At 51.5% G+C, this 11,195-nt stretch overlaps 1 protein-coding gene across 1 annotated transcript in view; it reads right to left on the minus strand.

The window, feature by feature from the left end:
• Positions 1 to 7,837, minus strand: part of LOC106818574 (vesicular glutamate transporter 2-like) — a gene marked incomplete at its 3' end in the record, with an annotated part of 24,227 nt that extends 16,390 nt beyond the window's left edge. The window contains exon 1 of the mRNA XM_014823274.1: positions 7,797 to 7,837. Coding sequence (XP_014678760.1) covers positions 7,797 to 7,837 — 41 coding nt within the window. The remainder of the gene's footprint in view (positions 1 to 7,796) is intronic.
• Positions 7,838 to 11,195: the final 3,358 nt, after the last annotated feature.

The raw sequence follows: 11,195 nt of genomic DNA on the forward strand, positions 1-11,195 counted from the left end.
CCGCCATTTTAAAGCGTTCGGTCGCAATTTCAACGCATATATCCGCCATTCTGAAATACTGAATCGTTTGGTACTCTGCCGGAGTTGTATTTCTCGTTACGAGTGAAAGTCAATGCCACAGCCGCGCCTCCCCCGCGACTGCGAGCGAGCGGAAGTATTCGGGGCGCCACCGTGCGGTCGTTAATGCATATACGAAATCGCACAAGTTGAGAATGTGTGAGAATGCAGCGGCGGGTGGGAGGGGGGGGGACGCGGGGGTTGCTGCGCGCGTCTGCTGCGATCGCGTAATGCACTTCTTACATATTTCCGCGGCGAAGTGTTAATAAAAGCAGACGGAGCAAAGCTGCGCTACAACGAACCATTCGAAATTTTATGCCTAAATGGCGCGGGTGTCACGTGACGCAGCGAAATCGTCTGGCAAAGTAGATTACAAAATGGCGGCCGAAAGAAGGGACGTACGCTCGGTGGCGCGCGTGTGAAAGGATTGCAGTTATATGGCATTACCCCGTGGACGTGCGTTCGCCGAACGAGAGATTTAACACACATTCAAGCGGGATAGGAAACCCGTAAAAATTCAGAGCGTTGTAACAGATTGCGGCAGTGGGTGTATGGAAGGCATATAGAGAGGGTGTGAGTCATGGAGGGCGTGTAGGTGCCAGGGACAGAGAATATATTAGGGGGAGTCAGGAACAGAGAATATATTAGGGGGAGTCAGGGACAGAGAATATATTAGGGGAGTCAGGGACAGAGAATATATTAGGGGGAGTCAGGAACAGAGAATATATTAGGGAAGTCAGGGACAGATAATATATTAGGGAAGTCAGGGACAGAGAATATATTAGGGGGAGTCCGGAACAGAGAATATATTAGGGAAAGCCAGGGACAGAGAATATATTAGGGGAGTCAGGGACAGAGAATATATTAGGGGGAGGAGGGTGTAGAGATATATAAGGAGACAGTTTGAGATATAAAAGGGGGGATAGGTATAAGGGAGGAGTTGCGCAGTGGGTGGAGGGGCGGATCCGTAGCAAGCGTTGTCAGAGTGAGTGTAGTCGGTACATACGTGTTGTATGTCGTGGGGAGTGGGAGGGTTGGATTTGGGTGCGTGAGAGTGTTTAAGGGGGGGGGGTGAAAGGTGGAGAAAGCATACACGGATAATAATAACTCTAAAATATGGGACTCTGCACATAATTTACATATAACTATATTGTCTTTTACGACAAAATCTCTCCCATTAGCATTTGCACCGCAGCAAACCGCGACGATGGCACAAAGACGACAATATAGGGAATATTTACAGCCAATTTTTGTCTAGACGACACATGTACAAGTTACGAACAAAGAATTTGTTCATTTCGGTATATCGTCCTGCCGCACCGCATAGTCCGACGCATACTGGTTTATCTCTCACACACACACACGCACCATTCCGAATACGTCTACACATAGATCATCCGACGAACGCGAGAACAATGCGTTGCCATGGCGACAAATGAATTTACGGCGAGCAGACGACGTGGGCGGGTGCGGCTGCTGCTTCGCAAACGCCACTAATGCAAAAGCCGTGTCTAAATTCGAAACCGGAAATTTCTGCGCATCGGGGTCGACCGATCTGTAAACACGGGCAACTCGAGTTGCTCGTCTGCTTCTGTGCTGTTCTATTGTTGATGCACGGAAATCACGTGACGTCGTCGGCAATGCTGTCGATGGGACAAGAGTGTGATAAAAGACATATATAGAGACAGGGCAAGTGAGCGAGAGGGGAAGAGAGAGATGGAGGGGTAGGAAGGGGAAGGAGCGAGCGCGAAAGAGAGAGAGAGAGAGAGAATGATGGAGAAAGAGACAGACAGAAAGAAAGAAAGAAAGAAAGAAAGAAAGAGGGAAGAGGAGAGCACGAGACCGCATCAGAGAGGGCGAGAGGAGACATGAGAGAGAGACGAGAGACGAGAGAGAGAGAGAGAGGACGAGAGAGAAGAGAGGAGAGAGAGAAAGAGAGAGAAAGAAGAGAGAAGAGAGAGAGAGAGAGAAAGAGAAGAGAGAGAGAGAGAGAGAGATGGAGCCGAAAAAAAAGAAGATAATATAGATTGCTTAAAAAACGACAAGCGCAGCCCTCGCACATCCTCCGCCCTCTCTCTTCCATTCCCGCTTCTTTCTTCTCCCTCCCCTCTTCCCCACGCCAACCCACACATACGGTGACACGGACCTTACACTGCGAGTGTGTGTAAAAAATCAGATACAGCGGGAAGCGTGGTGCGCACGTGAACAAGATATGTATAAGAATTACGGCAGAAAACAGAGAGAGAGAGAGAGAGTAGAAAAAAAAATGCCGCCTGATCCGCAGCAGCTGCTAATATCGAAGTACGGTGTAATTAGATCGCACGCTCTGTCGGCTCGCCATGACATAACCATACACGCACGCGCGCACGCACGCACGTACGCACACACTACCACGGCACGCAACACAATGTTACAACGTACGCACGCCCATGGCGCACGCATGCACACATCAGAACTAAGGCACGCCGCACTCACGCACAGCCACGCAAGCACTCACGCAGCGGGCCACGCAACTTCGCCAGCGCAACCACACGACGCGGCGCGTATACACGCACAGCACGCTCGCTTGCAACGGCGCGCATGCATTCGCGCGCCAGACCGTACAACAACGCCCGTACGCACGCACGCCCACACGATGCACGCACTGGCGCATACCACGCACGCACCAGCGCATAAACACGCACGCTACGCACGCGAATCGCGACCCGCACAGGCACACGCGAACGCACGCGACGTACGGTTGTTCTATCGTCTGCTGCAGCCGCTAGACGGCTTTACGTCATCACTACGGTTCACACCACGTGATGTAAGCAGGCGCAGAGTCAGATGAGAGAGAGAGTGAGAAAGCCGAGGAGAGAGAGGACAGAGAGATAGAGAGAGATGGAGCAGAGAGAGAGAAGGAGAGAGCAGTCAGAGAGAGAGAGAGAGAAGAGAGAGGATCGAGAGAGAGGGACGAGAGAGAGAGAGAAAGACGAGAGCAGATGAGAGAGACGAGGGGGAGGAAGGGGCGGAGAGAGTGATGCAGATGAGAGAGGAGAGAGAGAGAGGAGGGAAGAGGCGAGAGGGAGAGGAGAGACAGAAGAGAGAGAGAGACCGAGAGGAGAGAGCAGAGAGCGAGCAGAGGACAGCAGAGAGTGAGAGAGAGAGAAACGCGCAAGACCGACAGACGACAGAGCATGAGTTAACGCAAATCACAACAACCGCGGCAAGCTTATTTTCGGTGATGGCGATTCGGCCGACGGAATGCAATGAGATGCTGATAGCAAACAAGGATTCATAGCTGTCAGAGATCTTCTTACATGTCCTATCGCGTAAACCTATCAACTACCATAGCTGGCGTTAGAGAGCGTTTTTTATCTTCGCAATATACTCACGTATACGCCATGGAGTGCCATCAAAAAAATTATACGACACCTCACGCCCAGCGAACCACTTTCACGCTGAAGATGACGGTAAGAAAGAGAGGCGTGTCAGGAGAAGAGAAACTAGATATGCTGTTATGAGCGGAAAGCAAGAGAGCTAGAAAGAGAGCGAGAGAGATAGGACCAGAGCCGAGAGAGAGAGAGAGAGAGGATGAGAGGAGGAAATGAGGGAGCGGATGACAACAAAGCAGACGGATTGCTAGAAACGTAAAGATCGGAATAGGTACAGACAGATCTGTCAAGGAGAGGAAGTAGAGCGTGCGCAGAGCGAGAGCGAGAGATGAGAGATGAGAAGAGAGAGAGAGAGAGAGAGAGAGAGAGAGTAGAGAGAGAGAGAAAAGACAGTTGCCGCTTGCAAATTCTTAATTATATCTTATAATTTTAAGGAAGACTCTTATTCTATATCGCGCGTGTCTTTCTCATAGCGGATATAGAATAAGAAGTCTTTCTTGAACATTATAAGATAATTATTAAAGAATTTTCCAAGGCGGGCATCTCGGTTGCCGCTTTTGACGCGCTCTCTCTCTCCCTCTTTCTTCTCTCTCCCTCTTCTCTTCTACCTCTCTCTCTCTCCCTCCTCTCTCCCTCTTTCTTTCTCTCTCACCCTCTCTCTCCTCTCTCTCTCTCTCTCTCTCCTCTCCCTCTCTCTCCTCTCTCTCTCACCTCTTTCTTCTCTCTCGCCTCTGCTCTCTCTTCTCTCTCTCTCTTCTCTCTCTCCATCGATACCTCTCTCTCGCTCTCTCTTCTCCTCTCTCTCTCCCTCTCTCACTCGCCTCTCCCTCCTCTCGCCTCTCTCTCTCTCCCTCTCCCTTCCTCTCCGCCCTCTCTCTCTCTCGCCTCTCCCATCCCTGCTCCCACCTCTCACGCTCTCTCTCTCTTCTCTCTCTCTCTCTCTCTCTCTCTTTCTCTCTTCTCCTCTCCCTGTCCTCTGTCTCTCTCTCTCTCTCTCTCTCTATTTTCTCTCTCTCTCTCTTCTCTCTCTCTCCCATCTCTCATCTTCTCTCTCTCCCTCTCTCTCTCTTCCTTCCTTTCCCCTCCCTCTCTCCCTCTCTCTCTCTCTCCTTCCTCTCATCCCTCTCTCTCGTCCTCTCTCAATCTCTCTTCTCTCTCCCCCTCTCTCTCTCTTAGATAATTATATTATCTAACAATTTACGATTATCATCGCATCCGAAGTCAAACTTTCGTTCTTCAACGTTTCCTCTACTCGCAGCAAAAAGATTTTTCTCGGTTCGTCGCTCGTTAATTACTGTTGCTAGTCGCCGAAAAAGGTCGCCGATTCCATAATAAACGCTTGCCGTGAAGAATGACGGGGCAAAAAATCGACGACACACGCGCACGCGGCGAAGAATACATAATTAATGAAAATTAACACGCGCTCGATCGAAAACGCGTCATCCGTCGCTCCTCCTCCTCCTTCTCCTCCCTCCTCCTCCTCTCCCTCCCCCTTCTTCTCCCCTCCTCCCCCCTCCCCTCCTCCTCCTCCTCCTCCTCCTCCTTCTCCTTCTCCTTCTCCTCCTCCGTCGCCGCCGCCGCTGCTGGCCGCCGACAAATTTGGAGAACTTCGCAAAAAGCAAAAAAACATTAATCTTCGAATTATGCATTTCCCACGTCGAGCGTTATTCGGAGAGACGCGTTGCCATAGAAACAGCTCGTCTGTTATTTCTCGCCCCGCGCGCGCCGCCGTTGATGCGTGCGGCGGTGTGCGGCCCTGCGCGAATTTTCACTCATTTGCCAATTTCGGCAGCGTGTGCGATCGGCTGCCATCCAGACGAGCATTGTCCAAGTTGACAGCAAGGCGGGAAATTAAAAAAGAGAGCGCTCTGCGGGCCGGGGGGAATATATTACGGCTTTGTTCAATAGATAATCCATCATAACTGCGATCGTATTCTGTGAAGCGAATGGAAGACAGGCGCGGGGGATGGGGGGGGTCCAGCCTGTGCTGCGAGCGCCACACTGCGGTGGTCGTGCGTGTATGAGATTTGCGTCCGTAACAAGCGCGTCTCCGTGGCTGCAGATGGTCTATTTTGGGCGCACGCACGCACCGCACGCACGGCGCACGCCACGCACACTCACGAGGACACGAACACAAAACTCCCATCCACCATCCTCAGCCTCCATCCTCCCTCCCGCATCCACCAATTCCTCACCATCAACCATCCCCCCATCAACTCTCCCTCCCAATCCACCCATTCCTCCCCATCAACCCTCCCTCCCCATCCCACCATCCTCAGCCTCCACCATTCCCCTCTATCAACTCTCCTCCCCATCCACCATCTCTCAGCTTCCCCCTCCCTCCCCATCCACCATCCCCCCATCAACCCTCCCTCCCCATCCACACATCCCTCCCCATCCACCATCCCCAGCCTCCCCCTCCCTCCCCAATCCACCATCTCCCACACCCCTCTTTCCCCATCCACCATCCCTCAGCCTCCCCCTCTCTCCCCATCCACCTATCCCCCCCATCAACCCTCCCTCCCCATCCACCATCCTCAGCCTCTCCCTCCCCCATCCACCATCCCCCCATCAACCCCTCCCTCCTTATCCACCCGTCCCTCCCCATCAACCCTCCCTCCCCATCCACCATCCCTCCCCATCAACCCTCTCTCCCTATCTCCAATCCCATCCCCATCCACCCTCCCTCCCCATCCACCATCCCCCATCAACCCTCCTCCCCATCCCACCCTCCCTCCCCATCCACCATCCCGCATCCACCATCCCTCCCCATCCGCCATCCCTCAGCCTCCACCATTCCTCCCCATCCACATCCCTCCCCATCAACCCTCCCTCCCCATCCACCATCCCTCAGCCTCCCCCTCCCTCCCCATCCACCATCCCCCCATCAACCCTCCCCACCCATCCCTCCCTCCCCATCAACCCTCCCTCCCTATCCACCATCCCTCAGCCTCCACCATCCCTCCCCATCCACCCTCCCTCCCCATCTAGCCTCCCTTCGCCGGTCCTCGATCCTCATATTAATATATATGGGATTACATCATTTCTTAATTCAATTTATTCTTGAAATTTTCACCTATAATTCCTGTCTCGAATGCGCTATTATTATCAAATTTCATTTGCAATGCAATTAGAGAATGTCTGGCAATAATTGGAGAAAGATTACCGTATTAATTTCAGGATACGCTTGGCGACGATCAAAATCATCATACATTCGCAAAATTATTCATAATATGCAAATTTACATTTCCAATCGGATGACGAAACACAAGTGCTCTACAATGTACGTGTAATGCCTATGATTCGATTGGCCAGTAAAGTAAATAATGGTATCGGAAATGGGCGGTTAATGATGGAAAGCTAATGCCATGATGAGTAATTCAATCATCATAGAAGCAGTTCATAGTTTCATAGCCGGGTATGTCTTACAGAGGTAGACGCATAAAATTATACATGTGTATGCGGTTATCACGTATAGAATATGCGTACACACGCGAGCGGTCATTTTTTTCCGTTTGTAATTTATAATAGCGGGAAGTACAGCACCGCGCATGCGTACTGCTGCTGCTGCTGCTGCTGCTGCTGCTGCTGCTGCTGCTGCTGATGATGATGATGATGATACTGATAGTGCTGCTGCTGCTGTTGCTGCTGCTGCTGCTGCTGCTGCTGCTGATGATGATGATGATGATGATGATGATGATGATGATGCTGATCATGATGATAATGCTGATGCTGTTGCTTCTGCTGCTGCTGCTGATGATGATGATGGTTCCATGTGATATTGGAAGCTGCCAGGGGCGTGCGTTGGGGCGGTCAGGGGTGTTGGTGATACTGCTGCTATACTGCCTCTTTATCCGGGCTGGATAGTAGTTAGCGTCTTTCTGTGTTGAGTCAGCCAACCCCACGAGAATACTAGCTAACAGGGGGAATTGAGCTTTACACTCGCAATATATAGTCGAGAGAAACTGTGTGACAAGCATGTGTGGTGGGTGGAGCACCGCGGACAATTCTAGCTGTCACCTGCAAAACGTAGCAATTAGACATTATGTCGCAGTCAACGCTGACACAGCGCGCGTGCACGCAAACATGAGTGTGTGTGTGTGTGTGTGTGTGTGTGTGTGTGTGTGTGTGTGTGTGTGTGTGTGCTGTGTTGTTGTTGTGTGGCGTGTGTGTGCGTGTGTGTGTGTGTGCACGTGTGTGCATGTGTGTGTGTCTGTGTCTATGTACGTGCGCGTTCCTGTACGTGCATGCGTGTGTGTGTGTGTGTGTGTGTGTGTGTGTGTGTGTGTGTGTGTGTGTGTGTGTGTGCTGTGTGTGCTGTGTGTGTTTACGTGTGTAGCCCAGTGTCGCTCCACGGTAACCTACCTTAGTGACTGCAGGCCACCGCCATACTTAGACGGGGACATCCCGCGACGCTAATACTGACGCTGACGCTTACGTCGTGTCAGTGTGACGCAGCATGTGCCGGACGCTGACGCTAACCCGCAATCAAACTTTGAAGCTTAGTTTTCCAAACCGACAATCAAAGTTCGATGCTTGTTTTTCCACTGCAGCACGACTTCCGTTACACACACACACGTCCGGTCGCGCGCGTGAAACGCTTGTCGGCAGCAGCCAGATAGATGCGCTGTTGCGATGGAGGGGCTAACAATCCCTAGTGATAGAAGCCTGCCACCAGCTCCCTACTCCACGTAGGAGTGTGATGTCATTCTTAATCCGATCTTAAAAATTCAAACGTCTCTGCTCTCGCTCTCTCTCTCTCTCTCTCTTCTCTCTCTCTCTCTCATCTCTCTCTCTCTCTCTCTTCTCTGATCTACCTCTCTCTCTCGCTCTGCGCTCTGCGCGCTCTCGCACTTCTCGCCGTGCCCTGCTGTCTTTCTCTTTCTCTCTCTTTCTTTCTCCTTTCTATCTATCTCTCTCTCTCTCTCTCTTCGCTCTTTCTTTCTCTATCGTGTAATACTGTGGGCATGATGCATCGATCACGTGACCTCATCACGACCCTCAAAGTCCCGTACTCTCTATTAAACAGTGTCAACTGCGAACCAGCGTCATCGGGTCAAAGGTCAACGTCGAAGTGGCGTGTTTTTCTCTCGCATTACGTCACGAAACTCGCACGTCGGCATTCGCTCGCGCGTGCGCACAGATCGCCGCTACAACGCACGCGCACTTCCGGCGTGATTTCCTGTGGTGGCCGCACAACCGAGCGAACGGATGAACGGACAGTCGGAGCGACGACGGACGCCACGGACGCACGCACGGACGCACGCACGGACGGACCGACGAACGGAAGGATTCACGCACGCACGGCACGCACGCGCACGCAGCACGCACGCAGCGCACGGACGGACAGACGGGCGGACGACGGACGCACGCACGACGCACGCACCGACGGACCTGACGAACGGCAAGGATTCACGCACGGGCGACGCACGCACGGACGGACAGACGGACGACGGACGGTCGAAGCGTGCGCTGGCAGCCGACGTTAGCTATTGCCCCGACACGCGAGGTTATCTGTGCTAATGTGATCAGACGTTCCCCTGACATCTAGGCCTAGTTGATATAGAGCTGCGTGGCGCGATGTGAGGGCGTGGAGTGATGACTTGCGGGCCATGCACGCACACACGCACGCATAAACATGAACGCACGCACGCACGCACCGCACACACACACACACACGCCACACACACAAACACACACACACACACACAAACACACACAAACACACACACACACACACACCACACAACACACCACACACACATGCACGCACAAACAAACCACGCCACGTCTGCAAGGGAGGTGGTTGGTGTGGGTGGGGGCGGATCCGGTAGGGACTGACTGAGTCACGAGTCATTCCGTTGACTTTCGTTGATTAAATCACGGAGGCGTGATGAAAGTAGGCGCGCTCTCCGCTCTGAAATAAAACCGAAAAGCACCGCGTGCCGACGTCTGAGAAGAGGGAGGAAAAAGAAAGAAGGGGAGAGAAGGGGAGAGGGAGGAGACGAGAGAGGGAGCAGGGAGAGGGGGAGAGGAGAGGGTGAAAAAGTAGCGAGCTCTGGCATTCTGAATAACTGAAAGCACCGTCGTGTCCGACGTCTGAGAGAAGAGAGGAGGAGGAGAAAAAGAAAGAAGGGGAAGAGAGGAGGAAGCGGAGGAGAGAGAGAGAGAGGGAAGAGAGGAGGGGGAAGCGTGTGAAAGGCTAGTGAAGCCTCCGCCGTCCTGAATTGCTGAAAGCACCGCGGTGCCGACGTCTGAGAGAGAGAGGGGAGGAAAAAAGAAAGAAGGGGAGAGAGGCGGGAGGGAGGAGACGAGAGAGAGAGAGGGAGAGAGGGGAGGGGGAGAGGTGTGAAAAGCAGCGAGCTCCGCCGTCTGAATGCTGAAAGCACCGCGTGCCGACGTCTGAGAGAGAGGGGAGGAAAAAAGAAAGAAGGGGAGACAGGCGAGAGGGATGAGTAGAGAGAGAGAAGAGAGAGGAGAGAGATGAGAGGGGAGAGGGGGAGAGGTGTGAAAGGCGCGAGCTATCGCGTCTGAATGCTGAAAGCACCGCGTGCCGACGTCCTGAGAGAGCAGGGGACGAGAAAAAGAAAGAGGGAGAGAAGGGGAGAGGGAGGCAGATAGAGAGAGAGAGAAGGAAGAGGGGAGGCGGGAAGGTGTGAAAGCAGCCGAGCTCCGCGCGTCTGATACTGAAATCACCGCAGTGCCGACGCCTGAGAGAGAGGGGAAGGGGAAAAAAAAAGAAAAGATAGGGGAGCCACAGGGGAGAGGGCAGGAGAAGAGAGAGAGAGAGACGAGAGAGAGAGGGAGAGAGAGAGGGGGAGGGGAGAAGGGAGAGAGAGCGAGGAGAGTTGGAAGGTGTGAAAAGCAACGAGCTACTCGTCCTAGAATGCTGTTAAAGCACCGCGTGCCAGAACGGTCTGAGAAGCAGAGGCGGGAGAGGGGAGAGGAGTGAGAGATACGGGAGAGAGAGGGGAGAGAGAGGGGAGAGAGAGGAGGAGAGAGGGGAGGGGGAGCAAGAAAGAGCAGGAAGACGGTGTTTTATCTGTTGTCCGCTTTCGGCCCATTTTTTTCGCTATTAGAATGTACTACGCATACACGCGCGCAGCGCGCACACACATGGCGCATGTACAAAAACAAACGTGCTCGAACACGTGCATGCAATGAAACACGTAACAACCACATCACTTATCTAGGTATATTATATATATATATATATATATATATATATAATATATCTAAATGTTCTTGGTGCAGGCATATTTAACCAAATTGTAGAATCAGGCACTGAATTTTACAATAATATGGATAATATCTTTGGCTTGCGCCTCTTTTATAAACATTTTGGTCTCCTTTGAAATAACTCATCGATGGGCAACTCTTCGGTTATGTGATATGTTTGATTCATATCATTGTGTCGCATTTTAAATTGTAACTATTCTTTGACGCAACGGATCACGTTATTATAGACTTTAGTAATATATTCTAAAGATGGTTTATTAGTTCTGTAGTGATAATAATTTTACGAACGCAACATTTAAGTGATATCTACATCTCGTCCATGGCACATATATTATTGTAAAAGTATCATCAAATTTCAGTTTATAGCTGCCTGATATAATCTTCTTGTATTGGCAAAAAAAATTTCTTTAATTTCGTTAACACATATTTGCCAATCAAACTCTATTATCTATCTATTATGCTATCTATCTATCTATCTATCTATTAATCTATCTATCTATCTATCTATCTAATCTATGCTAATCT

The sequence above is a fragment of the Priapulus caudatus genome, unplaced genomic scaffold (assembly GCF_000485595.1).
Source record: "Priapulus caudatus unplaced genomic scaffold, Priapulus_caudatus-5.0.1 Scaffold37, whole genome shotgun sequence".
Classification (NCBI taxonomy): Eukaryota; Metazoa; Priapulida; class Priapulimorpha; order Priapulimorphida; family Priapulidae; genus Priapulus; species Priapulus caudatus.